We start from the raw sequence: 22,706 nt of genomic DNA, 5'->3' as shown, positions 1-22,706 counted from the left end.
GATGGCCCTTGTGGTCTCTTCCAACTCTATGATTCTATGATTCTATGATTAACTCATCCACAGCTGCTGGCCTGCAAATACTGGCGAAGGCGCGCAGCCCACCCAAAGCCGCCACACACGCAGGCAAGAGACTTACCGCCAGTCCGGGAGCTTCCAAACACCACCTTCTGCCACCCTCCCCCCGCGCCCAGCCAACACCCCACATGGTGCAGCCACCTTAGCCGCCGCCCAATGACAGGAGGGCGAAGGGTAAGGCTTAGCAGAACCCTGCCCAGGGCCCAGGTTCGCGTTGGAGGCTATGCCTAAAGCGCCCGCTTTGCTGGGGAAGATGGCGCTAGGAAGGAGAAGGGAGGGTTATAAGGTATAATTTTAATTTTCAATATATAAGGTGTATGAAATTAAAAACAGAAGAAATGAATATGCTATAACCCAAAAAGGGAAGTTGGAGGAAGTCATGGGGGGTGGGGAGATTAATTGGAATGTAAAATGTACCGTATTTTTCCGTCTATACGATGCCCCCATGTATAAGACTCCAAATTAAGGAGGGACTCCAAATTAAGAAAACACCCCTCAGGACTACCTGTGCATAAGACGAGCCCCAATTTTAAAACTTTTTTTTTTTTTGTAAAAAACAAACTAGTCTTATACACGGAAAAATACGGTAATTTGGTGTTTTGATTATGCTTAAATTTGTTATAAAATCTGAATAAAATATTTTTTTAAAAAAAAGTTCCAAAGTTTTTGTCAAAGACTAGATGGGAAATTCATTCAAGGGCCACAAGTGCCGAACTTGGCAGTTACAACGGAATAATTTCTGCATTGAATTGGCTGCATATTGATACCACAGAGAAGGGTGAAACAAGTAATCAAGCCACAAACATTTCGAATAAAATGGAGGAACTTGGTTCCAGAGATCTTTTTGATCATTTCAAAGAACAGGCAAAGGACAAATTGCCTGATGTTGATTACAAGAAAAGCAGAAGAAGATCTAGAACAGCCTTTCTCAACCTGTGGGTCCCCAGATGTTGTTGAACTACAACTGCCATCACCCCTACCTACAAGGCCAGAGCTTAGGGATGAGGGGAGTTGTAGTCCAACAACATCTGGGGACCCACAGGTTGAGAACTGCTGATCTATAAGGAAGCATATAGGTGAGGATGAAGATGAAGCTTTAGAGAACCTTGAGCCAAGAAACAAGTTGAGAATCAAAGCATTTATACCTGCGATGGATGGATTAGAATCAAATCTGGCACAAAGGGCATCAGTATACAATGATGCTGCAAAAAAGACTGGTATCTGGGAGCAGCCACCGAGATCACAGAACACTGGTCTTGAAAGACCCACGTTGGCTCCCAGTATGTTTCTGAGCACAATTCAAAATGTTGGTGCTGACCTTAAAAGCCCTAAACGGCCTCTGTCTAGTATACCTGAAGGAGCGTCTCCAACCCCATCGTTCAGCCCAGAAACTGAGGTCCTGCGCTGAGGGCCTTCTGGCGAGAAGCAAGGTTACAAGGAACCAGGCCTTCTCACTGGTGGCACCCGCCCTGTGGAAGACCCTGCATCAGATGTCAAGGAAATAAACAACTCTCTGACATTTAGAAGACAACTGAAGGCAGCCCTGTTTAGGGAAGTTTTTAATGATTGACGATTTTATGTATTTTTAATTTTTTGTTGGAAGCCGCCCAGAGTGGCTGTGGAAATCCAGCCGGATGGTTGGGATATAAATATTATTATTATTATTATTATTATTATTATTATTATTATTATTATTATTATTTATTTCATTCTTAACAAAATTAGATGCTGGAAAAGAAGAGATTCATGAAGAAGTTAATGCTTTAAGCCAAACATATCCTGCAGATGTGGACATGAACCTTGTTGGAGAACTCAACCATTTTCATCAATACATTAAAAAGTCAAAGCCATGAACATGATCATCTGACACATCAGGATCTGTACCAAATAATATTTAATGACCGTGTCCTTCATGGATCACTGCCTTGTCATGGCAAAGGGGCTTGAATAACTCAAGAGACGCTATGAGCTATGCCGTGCAGGGCCACCCAAGACAGACAGGTCAAAGTGGAGAGTTTTGACTAAACGTGATCCACCTGGAGCAGGAACCAGCAAGCCACGCCAGTATCCCTGCCGAGAAAACTCCATGGTCGTATAAAAGTTATGACACTGGAAGATGAACCCCTCAGGTCGGAAGGAATCCAATAAGCTACTGAGGAAGAGCGGAGGACAAGTACAAGTAGATTCAGAGCTGATGAAGCAGCTGGGCCAAAGCCGAAACATCGCTCACTTGCGGGTGTGCCTGGAAGTGAAAGGGAAGTCCCGTGCTGCAAAGAAAAATATATGAACCTGGAATATAAGATCCATGAACCATGGTAAGCTGGATGTGGTCAAAAATGAGATGGCAAGAATAAATATTGACATCCTGGGCATCAGTGAACTATAATGGATGGGAATGGAGATCTGTTCAAGAAAACTGGAGATATGAAAGGAACATTTTGTGCAAAAATTACCATAATAAAGGACAAAAGTGGTAAGGACCTAACAGAAGCAGAAGACATCAAGAAGAGGTGGCAAGAATACACAGAGGAATTATACCAGAAAGATATGGATGGCTCGTACACTCCAGGTAGTGTGGTTGCTGACCTTGAGCCAGACATCCTGGAGAGTGAAGTCAAATGGGCCTTAGAAAGCACTGCTAATAACAAGGCCAGTGGAAGTGATGGCATTCCAGCGGAACTATTTAAAAACTTAAAAGATGGTACTGTTAAGGTGCTACACTCAATATGCCAGCAAGTTTGGAAAACTCCGCAGTGGCCACAGGATCGGAGAAGATCAGTCTAGAACGCAATGCCAAAGAAGGGCAGCGCCAAAGAATGCTCCAACTACGGCACAATTGCGCTCATTTCACACGCTAGCAAGGTTATGCTTAAAATTCTACAAGGCAGGCTTAAGCAGTCTGCAGACTAAAAACTCCCAGAAGTACAAGCTGGATTTTGGAGGGGCAGAGGAACCAGAGACCAAATTGCAAACATGTGCTGGATTAGGGAGAAAGCTAGAGAGTTCCAGAAAAACATCTACTTCTGCTTCATTGACTACGCAAAAGCCTTTGACTGTGTGGACCACAGCAAACTATGGCAAGTTCTTAAAGAAATGGGAGTGCCTGACCACCTCATCTGTCTCCTGAGAAATCTCTATGTGGGACAAGAAGCAACAGTTAGAACTGGATATGGAACAACTGATTGGCTCAAAATTGGGAAAGGAGTACGACAAGGCTGTATATTGTCTCCTTGCTTATTTAACTTATATGCAGAGGAAGAGATGGTTGGACAGTGCTCTCAAAGCTACTAACATGAGTTTGACCAGACTGCAGGAGCCACTGGAAAACAGGAGTGCCTGGCGTGCTCTGGTCCATGGGGTCACAAAGAGTCAGACACGACTAAGTGACTAAAGAACAACAACAGTGTCCAATCAGCATTCCCTAATGTAGAAGCAATTCTGAGAATGTTCCTCTGAATGATGATTGCAAATTGCCATTTGTAAAGATCCGTTTCTTGACTGAAGAGGATAAAAAACGAATTTGGAACAACAATGTCTCAAGATAAATTACTTCAGCCTCATGTATATAGAAAGTGACAAGCTAAGCAGTTTATCATTTGATGATATCATCAGTGACTTTGCTTTGGCAAAGGCAAGAAAGTATTGTAATTTAGATCATGTTTGTGTACTGTTTGTATACACAGTACACAATGAATCATGATAAAATTATAAAGTTGAATGGGTATTGGGTAGATGCAGTAATACAATTAGTCCTGTAAAATAATTTTTATGTACAGGTGTGTATAGTATTGCTATTATTTGTAATGTGACATATTACTAGAAATATTGTCTTTTACACTCACTAACAGGGTACAAAGGTCTGCTGTCCCAATGAAGAATGTGGACTATTATGGTAATATTGAGTGATATGAAAAAAATGCATTGCATTAACTACAATTACATTGTACAGGCTATAACAATTAAATTCATATTGATAAAGGTATTTATTATTAGTAGTTGTCTGCACTGTATATTTACACCTATTATATTTTCAAGTTATAGCAAGTTTCTAGGACTAGATCATGATTTTTTGTAAACTGTGTTTCTAAAGGAACTTTTGTTATTGTCAAATGCCAATGTGTTTGCATTAAGTTTGTTATGAATAACAAAATCATTTTAAATTAGAACTTAATAATTATTTCACTATTAATACACTTAATTGTATTTCACTATTAATATACTTCTCAATTGTATTTCAGTTCAACAATTACTTTGAGAAAATACAGATTTTGTTATGTGCAAATAGTTTTAGATACCTATTAGGTCCATAAATTACCATATAGCATATATTCAACACAAAAAACAGCGACAAATAGTTGTTGACAAAGGACAGCTGGACATATAAAGGGCCCCATGACCTCCAGTAGCTTAGGGCCTCATCCAACCTGCCCCCACTACTTTATGCAAGGAGTGCAAGGAACAAAGAGCTGCTTTGGAGAAGGCCTCACCCCTTCCTTCCTTCTTCCTGCCTGGCCCCCCTGCCTTTGTTTTCCTCCCCATCTTTTCCTCTTTCTCCCTCTGCCATCCAGCAATCCATGTCCCCATCTCCTCTACAAAACGGAAGACTTGGATGTTTGGATGTTTTTGGTGTTTCTTATTTTGTTGGAAGCCGCCCAGAATGGCTGGGGAAACCCAGAAAATGGGGGGGGGGGGTTATAAATATCATAGTATTACTATTATTACTACTATGGTATGCCTGGTCTGCAATACCCAACCCTCTCCCCTTTCCCGCCTCCTTCCATGCAACTCCCTTTGCACCAGATCCGAGCAGGAAGAAGCTTCTCTCTTTCCACAGCGGAACACGACGCCCCCCCCCCCTCAAGGCCCAATTAAAAAGAACAGCTCCCTTTCCTCCCTTCTCTTCTTCCCCCCGCCCGGACTTGTGCAGGCCGCCTCTCCCCGTCCCGGGGCTTCTCATTCTGGACCCCTACCCCTTGCCAAGCCCCTTCCCTCCTTCCCCGCCGCTGGCTTTGCACTCACCCGAAATCCTGGCAGCAGCAGCGACCCTGGACAGCGGGGCGGGAATGGGAGCCCCCGCCAGGGAGGCAGGATATTTCCGGGGGCGGGATAATTTCAGTACCCAGCCAATGGGGAGGGAAGGGAGGGAACCTGGGCTTCGAATATAGGGAACAGGTGCTCGTTGCCTTAAGGGTTAAAGCCAGAGAGTGCAAGCTGCCAGAGAGAGAGAGAGAGAGAGAGAGAAGGTGGGGCTGTTCCATACTGACCTGGGAAAGGGGGCCCGGCTTAAGTGGAACAGCTGACCCGCCCCCTCTGCCGTCGGGCACTGCCCTTGTCCTGCAAGGAATTCGCTGAGTGCAAAGCGCCTTGGGGTGCAGCAAGCTTTGGGGTGTGTGCGCAATGCAATGCAATAACCATGGAACTGGGGTTGGGGGTGGAGAGAGAGCAGGCAGGGAAGCAGTGGTTCAAGTGTGGGGGTATTGCAGCTGATTCAGCCTCTTTGCAAAGAAGAGACAGGGGCCTCTTCCTGAAGGTTCTCTCTCTCTCTCTCTCTCTCTGTCTGTCTGTCAACACACACACACACAAACAGAAACACATTCGTCTGGATGCACACACACACCACATGAAGAGCCCTGTAGTTTGATCAAGCCCATCTAGTCCCGCACCCTCTTAGAATCATAGAATCGTTGAGATGGAAGGGGACCCTGAGAGTCATCTAGTCCAACCCCCTGCAATGCAGGAATCTCAGCACTGTCTCCTCACGGTGGCCAAGCCTGCACGGAGGATGGGAGCCCAAGTGCATCTATTCCCTCCGGCGGCTTCCGGGAACTGCTATCAATTAAGCATAATAATAATATGGTAACAACAACATTATTTATACCCGCTCATCTGGCTGGATTTCCCCAGCTACTAGGGCAGCTCCCAACAGAAAACCCAATGAAACATCAAACATTAAAAGCTTCTCCATACAGGGCTGCCTTCAAATGTCTTATAAAAGTCAGATAGATGCTTATTTCTTGGACATCTGACGGGAGAGCATTCCAGAGTGGGTACCACTACCAAGAAGGCCCGCTGCCTGGTTCCTTGTCATTGAGTTGATATAGAGCATCTGTCCTAAATTTGTCGGATTCTGTCAAAGGAGCAGAAACAACAACAACAATAATAATAAATTATTTATACCCCGCCCATCTGGCTGAGCTTCCCCAGCCACTCTGGGCAGCTCCCAATCAGTGTTAAAAAATGGTACAGCATTACATATTAAAAACTTCCCTGAACAGGGCTGCCTTAAGATGTCTTCTGAATGTCAAGTAATTATTTATCTCTTTGACATCTGATGGGAGGGCGTTCCACAGGGCGGGCGCCACTACCGAGAAGGCCCTCTGTCTGGTTGCCTGTAGCCTCACTTCTCGCAATGAGGGAACCGCCAGAAGGCCCTCGGCGCTGGATCTCAGTGTCCAGGCTGAACGATGGGGGTGGAGATGCTCCTTCAGGTATACAGCACTGAAATATACTCAGAGTCGCAAAGTGATTTCATGCTCTTTATTCAGCTCATAGTGGTGAGGAGGAATGAATGAAAGTCCCCTCACAGTATCTGCTTTATATACATTATTTACACAATAGGCTGCCTATGATTGGCTAATTCCGGAATTCTACTGTAAGCCAATCAGGTTGTGGATTTACTTCTATCTGGAGCAGGATTGGGTGGTTCCTGCCAACCAATCATACTGCTGCATTGTTCTAGGACCAATCAGACTGCTGCATTCTGAATCCTATTGTTCTAGGACCAATCAGACTGCTGCCTTTTGGATCCTATTGTTGTAGGACCAATCAGCCTGCTGCAGTTTGGATCCTATTGAACTCAGTACATAACACCCCTCCCCTCTAAGTTCCAGTCCTGCCCGGGAGGTTGCATTCATAATCCTCGAGGTACGCCGGCGACCTACGTGTGCGTTGCGGCCTGGGGTGTTCCCTGGTCCGGGCTCCAGGTTCTGGCTCGTGTTCCAAGGATGCTGGCTGTGATGGGGCTGTTTGGTCTGGTGCAACCGGCTCGCTCAGTCGTGGTTCTGGTTCCGGTGTCCTTTCGGCCTCATGGGTCCTCTCTGTATTTACTGATTCTGCCTCTCCTGCTGGCCCCTCCTGCTCTATGGGCCTCACTGCCCCGCTGTTCCCTTGGGACTCCTCTGACCTGTCCTCCTCCTGGTTTTCTCCCGGGAATGGTCACCGTATCTGGTCGCAGTGGCGGCGCCAGCATTGCCCCCCATCCGTTAGCACCTCGTACGACACGGGGCCAGTGACCCTGGTGACTGTGGCGGGTACCCATGCTGGGCCTGCCCCAAAATTCTTTGCGTACACTGGGTCCTGGGCCTCGAAGGTCCGGGGGATCCTGCCTTCCCCCACCACTACCTCATCCTGAGCTCTATCGGGGTGAAGGCGGTCCAATCTGATTGCAAGGCGCCGACCCATTAGTAGTTCAGCGGGGCTCCGGCCAGTCGTTGAGCTGGGGGTGCTGTGCTGTGCTAGAAGGAATGTGGCAAGGTGGTACTCCCAGTCCCCTTGCGTCATGCGGCGAAGGGTTTCCTTGGTAGTCCGCACCATGCGTTCTGCTTGGCCATTGGTGGCAGGGTGGAACGGCGCCGAATGGATGTGGCGGATGGCGTTCTGCGCTGTGAAGGTTTGGAATTCTCCTGACATAAATGCAGTCCCATTGTCTGAGACAAGAGTGTCAGGGAGCCCGTGGGTTGCAATCAGCCTGCGTAGTACCCGGATGGCTGCGGACGTGGAAGTGGACGGTACCAGTGCGACTTCCAGCCATTTGGTGTAGGAGTCCACCACTATGAAGAATGTTTTCCCCTGGAAGGGGCCAGCGAAATCCACATGCAGGCGTGACCATGGTGCTCGGGCGGACTCCCAGGACTGGACTGGGGCCCTTGGGGGATCTGGGCAGGATTCTTGGCAGGCCTGGCAGTGTTTGACCCAGGCCTCTATCTCTCCATCGATCCCCGGCCACCACACATAACTCCTGGCCAGGGCCTTCATTCTTACTACCCCTGGGTGTGTCTCGTGTAGGGCTGTGAGGACCCTTTTGCGGAGGGGCTGGGGAACAACGACTCTGCTTCCCCATAACAGGCACCCCTTGTGGGCCGACAGTTCATGTTTGCGGGTTGTGTAGCCGGCGAATTCTGGCCCGGGGCTGCTGCTGGGCCATCCCCTCCACACCCAGTCCAGGACCCGGGAGATGACCCTATCTTTCTTGGAATGGTGTGCAACTTCTTGTGCCTGAATGGGGCGGTCGGGAAGCAGCTCCAGGCTCATAACCTCTTGTGCAGGTGCTGGGTCAGGGCCTGTTTCCGGTAGTGGTAGCCTGCTGAGGGCGTCCGCATGGCCCATCGCCTTCCCAGGTCGGTGAATCAGTGCATACTGGTAGCTGGCAAGGAAAATTGACCACCTGAGGACGCGAGGAGACAGCACTTGGGGGTCTGCTTTTCGGGGGCGAACAAGCCCAGCAACAGCTTGTGGTCAGTCACCACGGTGAAGGGCCGCCCGTACAAGAAATCATGGAATTTTTTTACTCCCTTCACGATTGCCAGACCCTCCTTGTCGATTTGCGAGTAGTTCCGCTCGGTTGCGTTGAGTGTCTGGGAAAAGTACGCCACCGGTACCTCTCTTCCATCCGGGAGTTGGTGCCCCAGGACAGCGCCAATGCCATAGGGTGAGGCGTCGCATGCTAGCACCACCGGCAGCCTCTCGTCAAAGTGTGCCAAGACTGAGTTTGAGACAAGCAAGTCCTTGACTGCCTGGAATGCGGCCTCCTGGCGCTGGCCCCACACCCAAGGGGCCCGCTTGTCCAGGAGTCTGTGTAGGGGCTCCGCTACCGCCACCTTGTGGGGAAGGAAGGAATGGTAAAAGTTCAATAGTCCCAAGAAGGCCTGAAGTTCAGTCTTGCTCTTGGGCGCTGGGGCATCACAAATGGCCCGTACCTTGTCCCCAGTCGGGTGGACCCCTTCTGCGTCCACCATAAATCCCAGAAAGTCCACTCCTAGTAGACATTTTCCCCGCTTTACCTTGAGACCCGCCGTCTGGAAACGGTGCAGAACGGTGCGGAGGCGGTCCTCAAACTCCTCTGGTGTGGGCCCGGCAATCAACACATCATCGAAGAAGGAGGTGACGCCAGGAATCCCTTTAAGGAGCGAGTCCATTAGATTCTGGAATATGCCTGGTGCCACACTGACACCGAATTGCAGCCGCTTTATCCTGAACGCTCCTCTGTGCATCACAATCGTCTGTGCCTGTGCTGTGGACTCATCTACTGGCAGCTGTTTATATGCTTGGGCCAAGTCCAGCTTGCCAAAAATTTTCGACCCAGCCAGGGTGGCAAGGACATGGCTGACCACTGGCACTGGGTATGCGTGGGCCGTGAGGGCCTTGTTTATGGTACATTTGTAGTCTGCGCAGATGCGGACTGAACCATTAGGCTTGACGGGTGTGACGATTGGGGTTTCCCAGGGGGCATTAGGCACCGGCTCCAGCACTCCTTGCTCCACAAGTCAGTCCAATTCCTCGTCTATACGGGGTTTCAAGGCGAACGGGACCCGGCGGGCCTTGAGCCTGACCGGTCGTACTGTGGGGTCAAGCTGTAGCGCAATGGGGGGCCCCGTATACTGTCCCAATTTCCCATCGAAAACCCCTGGAAATTCCTTGCAGATGGCGTCCACGTCCACTTGTAAGCTAGTGTGGTTCACCCCGGTGATGGCTAGCCCCAGTGGTCCAAACCATGCCAATCCCAGTAAACTAATGTAGGAGCCCTTGACCACAAGCAAGTCCAGTTGCCGTGTCCGCCCTCGGTATTGCACCCTGAAGGTCCCCACCCCCATTGTGGGGACCTTACGTTTCTGGAAGTCCTGTAGGGTGAATGGGGCCGGCCTGAGTTTGGGACCCCCAGTAGGACACAGTTTCCTTAAGGTCCTTGCCGAGATTATGGATAGAGTTGAACCCGTGTCAAGCTCCATGCGGCAAGGGGCCCCCTCTATCTGTACCTCTCTATAAATTTTCTCTACGTTGGGGTGGGGCAACTGGTATACCTGGAAGTCCGTGAGCTCCGTCGAGTTGCCTTGGTGCATTGGGCCCCGGGACCTGGGGCTCTTGGATTGGTCATCTGCTGCCTGGCGTCGGGTGGGCCGAGCCCGACACACCCGGGCGATGTGTCCCGATTTTCTGCACTGCCTGCACTCTGCGTTGCGGAAACGGCAGGTCCTCCTCTCGTGACTCTCCCCGCAGCTTGCGCAGTTCCTTCCTTCTCGTTGAGGCAGCTGTGGTCTGTGCGCTGCTTGAGTGCGCTGCTGTACTTGGTGCACCTCCTCCCTGTCGGATCCTGAGTCGTCGGTGAGGTCTTCATGGTGGACCCTCGGTTGGGATGGCAGGCTCGGCCGTACCTCTTGCGTCGACCTCTCAGCAGCTTCCGTTGCCAGGGCCTCCTCCAGAGCGACCTGGAACATTAGGTCCTTCTTAGCGTAGAGGCGTCGTTGCAGCTTCGCATCCTTCAGGCCACTGACGAGGCGGTCACAAAGCATGTTCTCCAGCTCTGAGAAGTTGCAGAACCGGGCGGCTTGGTGGAGAGAGGTCACAAACCCAGTTATGGTTTCCCCAGGGGCTTGCCGCTTTGCGTAGAAGGCATTTCGACGAGCCACCACTGAGGGCTGCGGCGAAAAGTGCCCCTTCAGCTGTTCCATTATTGTTTTGTATGGAACAGTAGCGACGTCTTCAGGCGCAAGGAGAGCCCGGGCGATTTCAAATGTCTCCTCTCCGCAGAATATCGCCCTCTTCTTGGCGTCTTCTTCGTCGGTGACCCCTTTGGCTTCTAGGAGGAAGGTGAAACGGGAGGCGTATGGTTCCCAGTCTCCAGATGCTGGGTTGAATGGCGAGAACCTGCTGTTGGCTGCCATTCTGAGTTCCTTGTGTCCCGGAGCTGAAGCCTGGATACACGGTGCGAGGCAGCGGTGCGGCAGGTGGCGGTGCTGCGGTGCTGTGTGTGGCAGTCAGCTCAGCGGGATCCCATCCTCGTCGCCAGTGAAATATACTCAGAGTCGCAAAGTGATTTCATGCTCTTTATTCAGCTCGTAGTGGTGAGGAGGAATGAATGAAAGTCCCCTCACAGTATCTGCTTTATATACATTATTTACACAATAGGCTGCCCATGATTGGCCAATTCCGGAATTCTACTGTAAGCCAATCAGGTTGTGGGTTCACTTCTATCTGGAGCAGGATTGGGTGGTTCCTGCCAACCAATCATACTGCTGCATTGTTCTAGGACCAATCAGACTGCTGCCTTCTGAATCCTATTGTTCTAGGACCAATCAGACTGCTGCCTTTTGGATCCTATTGTTCTAGGACCAATGAGCCTGCTGCAGTTTGGATCCTATTGAACTCAGTACATAACAAGGACCGAGGCCGTTTAGGGCTTTAAAGGTCAGCACCAACACTTTGAATCGTGCTCGGAAACCTACTGGGAGCCAATGCAGATCTCTCAGAACCGGTGTTATGTGGTCCCGGCGGCCACTCCCAGTCACCAGTCTAGCTGCCGCATTCTGGATTAATTGCAGTTTCCGGTTCACCTTCAAAGGTAGCGCCACGTAGAGCGCGTTGCAGTAGTCCAAGCGTGAGATAACTAGAGCATGCACCACTCTGGTGAGACAGTTCGCGGGCAGGTAGGGTCTTAGCCTGCGTACCAGGTGGAGCTGGTAGACAGCTGCCCTGGACACAGTTAACCTGCGCCTCCATGGACAGCTGTGACTCCCAGGCTGCGCACCTGGTCCTTCAGGAGCACAGTTACCCCATTCAAGACCAGAGAATCCCCCACACCAACCCGCTCCCTGTCCCCCAAAAACAGTACTTCTTTCTTGTCAGGATTCAACCTCAATCTGTTAGCCGCCAACCAATAGTAATTATACTACTTGTTCAATCTGAAAATTTATTTGCACCAATGCATTTGGAAGCATCAGAATAACTTGAGGTAATATATTCATAGAAAAGCTTTGCTCCCGATTCATTGCAATCCTATCGGCTGAATTTGATCCGAGTCCTGGGATAACTCAGTTGGTAGAGCATTGGGGGTTGTGGGTTCCTGCATTGCAGGGGGTGCGGCTAGAAGACCCTCTTGGTCCCTTCCAACTCTATCATTCTGTGGTCTATGAACCTCACTTATTCACAATGAGGGAACCACCACAATTTTTTATTAAGCAATTTTTTGCATAATAGGAGTTTGCCTTTGTAAAATTGGAGAGCGAAAGGAGAAGGAATCTCAGGGTGGGCTTTTTTTGTGGGGGACATTTACTGGTCAGTGGGCAGGAGGAGCTTGGGTCTGTGGGATATGAAATCATAGCAGTCAGGTACAACATTCCTAGAGTGGACATGCTAGGGGATGCTTTGTGCCACCCAGGAGAAAACTTCCTCTTTCCTCCTGAGATGGGAAAAGCGCTTCCTCTACATGTGACTTGAAATAGGTGTGGCCTATTCTGGGTGGTGGAGCACACCTCCTCCATGTGCTTCATTCTTTCTTCTCCATTTTGTTTTTTTCTATGTGTTAGGAGAAGTGACTGCTCAGTCGCAGTCACTTGGGACTAACTCCCTTATATTATAGATTATGTATAGATATAGATATATACTTTTGTAACTTAAGCCTGCCTTCAGGAATCTAATTGTGAACTGAATGAAAATGAATAAACTACTTTTATATTGATTTTAGTAAGACTGTCCTGTCTACACTTCTAAAGAGGGATAACAAGGGATCTTATCAGGAATCTTAAATAGTGAGGCTCAGACGAGCCTGCAACAAGCTTACTGCTGTGCAAATTTGAAAAGGAGAATGTTTGAACTTTGCTAAGATATAGAACTTTTTAACGCAAGTTAGTAAGGATATCATCAAATAATATATCCTCTCCTGCCTTTCTAAACATTCCCACAGGTCAATCCCTAGCTAGAGATCTGCCATCCCCTTGTCACGGTCCAGATTTGGGTCTCTGCCTCCTGGGATTTTAGACACACACGGTTGCCACATGTTGACTGCAGCAGGCAATGGCTCCCTCGCATGTGTGAACAGCCATTGGGGTCACTCTGAAACAACACAGAGATTGGGCATTGCTTTGACGAATATCCTGCAACTAGCCACCTCCTGAGCCCTCAGGGTCTCTCCCACTGCCAATAAAAATAAAATACCTGTTTACCTGACGCTGACACAAAAGCTCACATACTATAGAAATGAATGAAATGTTTATTTCTTTCTCGCTTTCCTTCCCTCTCTCTCCCCACTTTTCTTCCCCCTCCCAACTCCATACTGCCTAGAACAGTACTGTCTCACTCTGAATAGGACTGATTTGTTTGAAGGATTCTGTGACTTGAAAACAGGGACTCTGGGTGTACCCAAGAATTTAATAAAAACATTTTTAAAAACAACAGCCTCTCTCATCCATTAACATTCTTCAATGCAGCTTCATTGGAAAGCCATGGAATGTGATCCTGCAAAGGGCCAGTCTAGGAATTAGGGCTGCCACTTTTTTTGCACCTAAGAGGCAGACAGTATGTGGTAGGTAAATAAGACGTAGTTGAGGAAATTTCCTCTAAGCCCCCAAACATACTCCACAAAGCACATAGATAACATGTATGCAGCAGATTTACTATCACCTTTTAACATGCCCTGTATGGAGCAGTTACAGAAATCTCAGTATGGTGCCTATCTGTTATTCTGAGATGTGGGCTGCAGTGCAGTCTGGGCCTATGCATATTTATTTAGGAGTCCATTCAGTATTTTAAGGAGCGGGATCAAGGGTTTCCTGACCCCCTTCTTACAATGTATGAAGTAGCTTACAGCAAAAAAAGCCTAATGACTCTTCTGGGTAACTGAACGAATTATTTTAATAAAAATTTAAATGGAGAACATATTTTACATTGTCATATTCATGCAAACATGGTTCCACTCCAACCTCACTTAGTCCCCATTTCCCCTATATAAAGAGTTCTTTATACAGAAATCTCCTGAACAGAAGTCTCTCTATTTACATGTATAGGGAGGGATCACTCTCTGTCTAGCTTATGGCACCTTGTGTCTTTTGCAGTGTCCTGTATTCTCCTCACAGACATACAGAAACAGTGACAAGCAGCAGCAACAGCAGCAGCCAGCCGTACTCACTACAGCTCCCAGAATGCTTTGGGGGAATCCATGACTGACTGAAGTGGTACTAGAGTGATTTAAATATGGTGTGGATGTGGAGAAGGCAAGCAATCAGGGGTGACAGTGAACACAATGGAGCTGACAATGGCAGCCTCCAGTGCCGTTTCGTGTTCCTCACAGGGCAACACAGCACTCGTCCCCACTGCCTGCCTTCAGAGATCTGGGATCGTTGCCATGGACAGCTTCTGACACAGCATTGTAGGGCAAGGCTGTTTCAAGGGAAGGTGGGAAAATGCATTTCTGCCACGGTCAAGGTTAGCTAACTGAATAGCTTTCATTTTGCTCTTCACTCACTTCTGTGAGGCTCATGCCGTGTGTCATTACCATAGGAAACAATTTTGGGAGCCCAGTTAGGCAAACGAAACTCATTCTAGGTTGCTCCTTTTGTATCCCAATGCAGAGCACTGCATTCAGATTATTACTTTGTTGCCACCCTTCACTATAAGGCCCCACCCTCGGCAGTTAAAAGCAGTATCAGAACGCTATTAAAATCAGTTAAAATTATTTACATTCTTTATACAGAAAGAATGCAAGCAGGATGAAAAAAGTATCCTGGCAACACACTTCCCCCTGCCCAAAATCCAACATGAGACTGAGTCCTGCAGGCCTATATAGCAGGGCTTAGCAAAAAGCAACCATGGGCCTTGATTTATTTAAGAAACATTCTACTTTTCTGCTGCCATATCCTTCCCTTCTTCCATCACGAAACTCAAGGTGGTATACGTGTGGCCTCCTCCCAAGACCCAGGACTGCTTAGCCTAGGCAGCAATATGTCCTACAAGCCAGCATCATTCAATCTTGGGTCCCTAGATGTTGTTGGACTAGAACTCCCATAATCCCCGGCGCTCTTAGTCAACAAGGACCCAACTCTGATGATCTCGGTCTTAGTTCGGAGCCTGCAAGTAAGTGTGGGAACCTCTGGCCCTCCAGATGTTGCTGAATTACAACCCCCATCAGGCTCAGCAATCGTCATCTATGGCTGTGGATGATGGGAGGTGGATGCTGCCATTGAGAAGAAGTTGAAGGCAAGGTACTCTCTCTATCTCCAGTGCACCAGAGCAGCCTGTCTAGTAAAGACATGGAAGAAAATGCTGAGGCACTGAGGGCTTGTGATCCAAAACATTGCTCTTTTCCAGCACACTCCATTGCTATCCATTCCTCTCCAGTTTTCCATGCCTGCTGTCCACCAGCGCCCCCACCCCCACAGCCAGTTTTCGGTATCCACTGACCATGTGCAGTTCTCCTTGCGTGGCTTTGGCTATCTTTCTTGGAAGAAGGGTTCCATTTTGGCCACATAAAGACTGGCAGCTAGGAAATTGAATTGGCTATTTGTATACGGGATTTCCTCATAAAGAGAGGGTGGTTTTGCAGAAATGCCTGGATGGCTGCTGTCAGAGCCAGAGAACTGATGGATGTCCGGCCGACCCTGCATTCCTATCCCTTGCCCTAGGCTCTCCCCACAGTGATGGGAGGTGGGCCAATAAATAAACATTTTTATACATATAAAAAACAGATCATGGATCGAGAACACAATGTTTTGTAAAGTTAAAAAGGTCTTTTTAAAAAAAAAATGTTTATCTCTGTTCTGAAATCTGCTTTTAAAGTAAATTGTGTCAATAGATATGGGTTTGTTTATAAGGCAGAGGTGACGAGCTGCTCCCTAAAAGTGAGCTCTGTATCAACAAAAGTTTAACCTATAATTATTCGTAATGAAAAGTTGTAAGAGACGTGAGATTTTCCACCCTTGAGCTTTTGAACTACACCTCTCATCAATCTTGACCATCTGGGCTGAGGCTTATGGGAGTTGTTGCCCAACATCTGAGCAACCCCATGTTGGATATCCCTGCTCTATACTTTTTTAATTTAATTTCTATACCACTTTATAATTTTAAGAAAAACCTCAAAGCGATTTACAGCATACTAAATCAATAAAACATACCGTAGTTTTCGCTCCATAACACACATTTTTTCCCTCCTAGAAAGTAAAGGGAAATGTCTGTGCGTGTTACGGAGCAAATGCTTCCCTCCTCCGTGGCTTGCTTTGAAACAGCAAAGCGGGAGAAGAGCCGCTGAGTGGGGAGGAGAGACAGAGAGCCTGCTTCTTTAAAGGAGCAAAGCGGGAGTGGAGAGGAGCCGCTTACACAAGTGTCCGGTTGGCTCCTTTAAAGCAAGCACGCTCTTTGTCCCTCTCTCCTCAACACTCAGCCGCTAAATAGCAGGAAAGATTTTCAGCTCGCTAAGCCGGGGGGATGAGCCAGGGAGGAGGGAGAGAAGCAGAGCCTGCTTGCTTTAAAGGAGAAAAGCGGGAGAGGAGAGGAGCCTTCTCCCCTTGTACCCCTCTTCTGCATTATTAGCAGCATCCTTCTCCACACACTCCACACGTGCTCCTTGTCCCTTGAGTGCTTTCCTTCCCTCCCCACTTAAAACGTGGTTACAAAGCACAGCTCCACATGCATCCTCAGGATGTTTGCATTGGGCTACCCCAAACTCACCATCAGATCACATGTCTGTGGCCACAGCATGAACCACAAAAATCATACATCCACTGTTCCGTTTAGAATATTTTTTTCTTGTTTTCCTCCTCTAAAAACTACGTGCGTGTTATGGTCGGGTGCGTGTTATAGAGAGAAAAATACGGTAAATAAAACAATGTGAAAAATGTGAAATATAGAGTATACGGTCAAAGCAACGTAACAGAAAACTGAACTATTATCTTAAAGATTTCAAAACACATTACAAAGGTCAACTACAGAATACATATTTAACATAGTAGGGCTGGGTGAGTCTGCGCCCCGCCCCGTAGGCCAGATGGGAAAGGCTTTGCAGGGAGTGGTATATAGATGGCATCTTACCCCAAAAAAGCTTGCTAAAATGTATAAAGGGAAAACATCAACCTGTGGGAGATGTAAAAAAGAGGAGGGGTCATACGTGGTGGACCGGTGTAGCCATTGGCAAATACTGGAATGATACAGTGGTGCCTCGCAAGACGAAATTAATCCGTTCCGCGAGTCTCTTCGTCTTGCGGTTTTCTCGTCTTGCAAAGCACGGCTATTAGCGGCTTAGCGGATATTAACGGCTTAGCGGCTTTAAGAAAAAGGAAACAAACTCGCAAGAAGTTTCGTCTTGCGAAGCAAGCCCATAGGGAAATTCGTCTTGCGGAACGACTCAAAAAACGGAAAACTCTTTCGTCTTGCGCGTTTTTCATCTTGAGAGGCATTCGTCTTGCGAGGTACCACTGTATTTATAACGAGTTTAAGAAACTATTTAAAATTACTTTTAAAAAAACAAAACGCCAAAGATTTTCCTACTTGGTAGATTACCATCAGAAATTTAAAAAGTTATGAGATCATTGTTTATGTATAGTATAACAGCAGCTAGAACCTTTATAGCAAGGAGCTGGAAAAATGAAACACTCCCAGAGATTACAGATCGGCAGATACTCATGATAACTGCAATTAGCAAAACTGACAAGATCAGTTAGAGGAATATTGAAATAAAAAACAACTAGAGAATAGATAATATTTAAGAATTATGTAAAACTTTATTGCACAAATCACTCCATATGAGCAGAAATTGAATGATATTTGTAAAGAAAAAGATCAAAAGAATATATACAAAGCAGAAAGAAATGGTATTATATAATGTAAGCCTGTGTAAAAAAGAATGTTATATGAAACAGTATAATGAGAAGGATGGGAAGGATTGTGTTGTTGAATAGTTTTACTATGTAAATAACTTTGTCTTTTTTTCTTCCTATTATTTCTTGGTTTCTTATCTTTGTTAATTCTTAATTTTTTTCTTTCTTTATAAATATTCTATTTTCTATTATTATTATTTTTCTACCTGTTAAGAGATTGTACTTAATGTTTGTATAATGCAAATTTTTTAATCAATAAAGAATATTAATTTTTAAAAAGGCTGCAATCAACTTAACATATGCGATACACGCGCTTCGCTCTAAGGCCTTCTGAATCATCTTGCACTCCTAGACAAAGGAAGTGTGCCAAGAAGTGTGGTGGAGTCTCCTACTTTGGAGGTCTTTAAGCAGAGGCTTGACAACCATATGTCAGGAGTGCTCTGATGGTGTTTCCTGCTTGGCAGGGGGTTGGACTCGATGGCCCTTGTGGTCTCTTCCAACTCTATGATTCTATGATTCTATGACCCTGTGCCACCACCGTGATTGCTTTCTTCGCTGCCACCACCCCGCTTCTGTCGGAGACACACGGAGTCCAGACAGTTGTTAACATTAACAAATAATCAAGTTTATTTTTAAATGCAGGAACAAGCGTATGGTTTCAGTTTATTTTTCTCTTGTCAGTTTCTTAATCTTAGTTCCTAACAACTCCAAACTGATTATTCCAACTATGTATCTGACTCAACCTAACAATTCCTCTCACTCTCTCACAATACAACTCAGCCAACCCACTGCCTATTCCTCCCTCTTCCTTCTCCAATTCCCAAACCTCAACTGACTTTCAAAACCTCCCACTCTAACTTTTACTCCCCCCTTGCATTCTCACTGCCCAATCACATCACACCCATTTTAACCCTTTCCTTATGACCCATCCTAGGAGGCAAACGCCACAGGCCTCCTGAATCATCTTGCACTCCAAGACAAAGGGATGCACTCCAGTTAAAAGCACGCTCGCTAATTACAGGCGCGCACTCAGGAGAAACAAGAACTAGCCTTGAAAGGAAAAAGAAGCATCCCCTCTACAGTGGTACCTCGGGTTAAGTACTTAATTCATTCCAGAGGTCCATTCTTAAACTGAAACTGTTCTTAACCTGAAACACCACTTTAGCTAATGGGCCTCCCACTGCTGCTGCGCCGCATGTTCTCATCCTGAAGTAAAGTTCTTAACCTGAGGTACTATTTCTGGGTTAGCGGAGTCTGTAACCTGAGACGTATGTAACCCGAGGTACCACTGTACTTCTCTTCCCTTTTCCGCTCACACCCACCCTAGGGCCAGGCCCATGCTTTCTCCCCTAAACCAAGACCTAACCAGGGACCCAGCTGAGGAGAGCTGCACTGAGGCGCATTCGTGGGAGCCTCCCTCTGAATCTTCCCAGGAGCAGGAGGACTGTATAGATTTGGAACAGTGGTTTGCAGAGGAACATAGTTCAGAAGGCAGAAGCTGGGAAATACTGGATGGGAACAGCTTGCAGAAGAAATGGTTGATCTTTGCCTTAATTTGGTTTTAATGTAAAGTGTGTCAATATATCTGGGTTTGTTTATAAAGCAGAAGTGAACAGCTGCTCCTAGAAGCTAAAAATGAGCTCTGTATCAACAAAAGTTTTACCTATAATTATTCATAATGAAAAGTTGTAAGACATGTGAGATTTTCCACCCTTGAGCTTTTGAACTACAACTCCAATCATTCTTGGCCATATGGGCTGAGGCTTATGGGCATTGTTTCCCAACATCTGAGGTATCCCATTTCCCTGAAGCCGACAGATGCTGATCCACAAGACAAGGGCAGCCCATCATTTTGGCATTGAAGGGCGGAGGTCAAAACTCAACAGATTCATCACACAGCTTGAGCATTCCAGATTCACACTCTCCCCGTTTATCTAGCAACAACTTGCAACTTCTTTTCTACATTTAGTATATGTGACCTTCATTACTTTAATACATATATACGTGTATACAAATTTAAATACCAACACCAGAACATCACACAGATTCCATGCATTTAAAATTGATTTCGGCCTTTATGAGTTTCTTGATGTGAAGTAAAGAATGAACCTTGAGTGGAACACTGCATACATTGATATGGCTTTTCACCTGTGTAAATTCGCTCATGAATATTAAGCTCTCCACACTGTCTGAAGCTCTTTCCACACTCCATACATTTAAATGGTTTCTGCCCTGTATGAGTTTGTTGATGTATTCTAAGGTATCCACTACTACTGAAGCTCTTTCCGCACTCCATGCATTCAAATGGTTTCTCCCCCGTGTGAGTTCGTTGATGTATTCTAAGGTATCCACTACTACTGAAGCTCTTTCCACATTCAATGCATTTGAATGGTTTCTCCCCCGTGTGAGTTCGTTGATGTATTCTAAGGTATCCACTACTACTGAAGCTCTTTCCACATTCAATGCATTTGAATGGTTTCTCCCCCGTGTGAGTTCGGTGATGTGTTCTAAGATTGCCACTACGACTGAAACTCTTTCCGCATTCAATACATTTAAAGGGTTTCTCTCCCGTATGAATTCGTTGATGTATTCTAAGGTCTTCACCACGACTGCAGCTCTTTCCACATTCAATGCATTTAAATGGTTTCTCCCCCATGTGAGTTCGTTGATGTCTTCTAAGGTTTCCACTTTGATTGAAGCTCTTTCCACATTCAAAGCATTTAAATGGTTTCTCTGCCGTATGAGTTCGTTGATGTATTCTAATTTCTGCACTATAACTGAAGCTCTTTCCACATTCAATACATTTAAATGGTTTCTCCCCCTTGTGAGTTCGTTGATGTATTCTAAGTTCTGCACTACGAATGAAGCTCATTCCACATTCAATGCATTTAAATGGTTCCTCCCCCATGTGAGTTTGTTGATGTCTCCTAAGTGCTCCATTCTGACTGAAGCTCTTTCCACATTCAATACATTTAAATGGTTTCTCCCCAGTGTGAGTTCGTTGGTGTTTTCTAAGTGTTGCTTTTTCACAGAAGCTCTTTCCACACTCCATGCATTTAAACGGTTTCTCCCCAGTGTGAGTTCGTTGGTGTATTCTAAGTGTTCCGTTGAGACTGAAGCTCTTTCCACATTCAATACATTTAAATGGTTTCTCCCCAGTGTGAGTTCGTTGATGTGTTTTAAGGTCTCCACTACGACTGAAGCTCTTTCCACACTCAATACATTTAAATGGTTTCTCCCAAGTGTGAGTTTGTTGATGCATCGTAAGTGCTCCACTGTGACTGTACCCCTCTCCGCACTCCATACATTTAAATGGTTTCTCCTCCATGTGAATTTGTTGATGTCTCCTAAGTGCTCCATTCTGACTGAAGCTCTTTCCACATTCAATACATTTAAATGGTTTCTCCCCAGTGTGAGTTCGTTGGTGTATTCTAATTTCTGCACTATAACTGAAGCTCTTTCCACATTCAATACATTTAAATGGTTTCTCCCCCTTGTGAGTTCGTTGATGTATTCTAAGTTCTGCACTACGAATGAAGCTCATTCCACATTCAATGCATTTAAATGGTTCCTCCCCCATGTGAGTTTGTTGGTGTCTCCTAAGTGCTCCATTCTGACTGAAGCTCTTTCCACATTCAATACATTTAAATGGTTTTTCCCCAGTGTGAGTTCGTTGGTGTTTTCTAAGTGTTGCTTTTTCACAGAAGCTCTTTCCACACTCCATGCATTTAAACGGTTTCTCCCCAGTGTGAGTTCGTTGATGCATCGTAAGTGCTCCACTGTGACTGAACCCCTCTCCGCACTCCATACATTTAAATGGTTTCTCCTCCATGTGAATTTGTTGATGTCTCCTAAGTGCTCCATTCTGACTGAAGCTCTTTCCACATTCAATACACTTAAATGGTTTCTCCCCAGTGTGAGTTCGTTGGTGTATTCTAAGTGTTCCGTTGAGACTGAAGCTCTTTCCACATTCAATACATTTAAACGGTTTCTCCCCAGTGTGAGTTCGCTGATGTGTTCTGAGGGCTCCACTGTGACTGAAGCTCCATCCACACTCCATACATTCAAATGGTTTCTCCCCTGTGTGAGTTTGTTGGTGTATCCTCATTCTTCCACAGTGACTAAAGCACATTCCACATTCCCTGCATTTAAACTGTTTCTTTGTTCTTCCCAATGAATTCACAGATGGCTCCGTAGAATCTTGACCATCGTCTTCCTCACCTGTTTGGGAGTTGGGGGGAGGGAGAGAATCCTGTTAGACTTTTAAGAAAGACAAGAAAGGAACTCAACATACATCAATTCCCATGTGCACCTTCTCTTATTTTCACTCCCTCTCCATTCTCCACTGTCCTCTCCATGTTCCAAATTTTTAGGAATGAGGGTGAGATAATGGCAAGAGAAACCCATGATCACTCCATTCACACCTAAGAGAGCACCATCATTTTGTAGTAGAGATCTACAGTGGAACTGGATTTTAAGACACATCTCTGTCTTTTTCCTTTTCAAGTGAGGAAAGGATCTCAGGCTCCAATAGCAGTCTCCCCTATGAGTAAGAAGTAAAACTGAAATGTTCTGATGCCACATGTAAGTGTAAAAATATTGCAACATATTAGAACCATATGTCAGGAGTGCTCTGATGGTGTTTCCTGCTTGGCAGGGCGTTGGACTCGATGGCCCTTGTGGTCTCTTCCTACTCTAGGATTCTATGATTCTAGAACCTAAACAGAGCCTGCTGCATCGGGCAAAGACCCACCCAGTCCAGCACCCTGTTCTCAC

At 46.3% G+C, this 22,706-nt stretch overlaps 1 protein-coding gene and 1 long non-coding RNA gene across 2 annotated transcripts in view; one reads left to right on the top strand and one right to left on the bottom strand.

Annotated features, from left to right (window-relative positions):
• The window catches only part of LOC309525563, a 30,948-nt gene extending 17,430 nt beyond the window's left edge, over positions 1 to 13,518 (top strand). The window contains exon 2 of the long non-coding RNA XR_014216422.1: positions 13,250 to 13,518. This is a non-coding gene — a long non-coding RNA (uncharacterized lncRNA). The remainder of the gene's footprint in view (positions 1 to 13,249) is intronic.
• Positions 13,519 to 18,555: 5,037 nt separating this feature from the next.
• LOC309524694 (uncharacterized protein) overlaps positions 18,556 to 22,706 on the bottom strand; it is a 62,197-nt gene continuing 58,046 nt past the window's right edge. The window contains exon 3 of the mRNA XM_082209600.1: positions 18,556 to 22,151. Within this exon, the coding sequence (XP_082065726.1) occupies positions 19,987 to 22,151 (2,165 nt within the window). The 3' untranslated portion in view covers positions 18,556 to 19,986. The remainder of the gene's footprint in view (positions 22,152 to 22,706) is intronic.

This window comes from Podarcis vaucheri (assembly GCF_965113315.1).
Source record: "Podarcis vaucheri genome assembly, chromosome: 2".
NCBI classification, from domain to species: domain Eukaryota; kingdom Metazoa; phylum Chordata; class Lepidosauria; order Squamata; family Lacertidae; genus Podarcis; species Podarcis vaucheri.
Note: the sequence above shows the minus strand (reverse complement) of the source record. Positions and strands in the feature narration are given on the sequence as shown.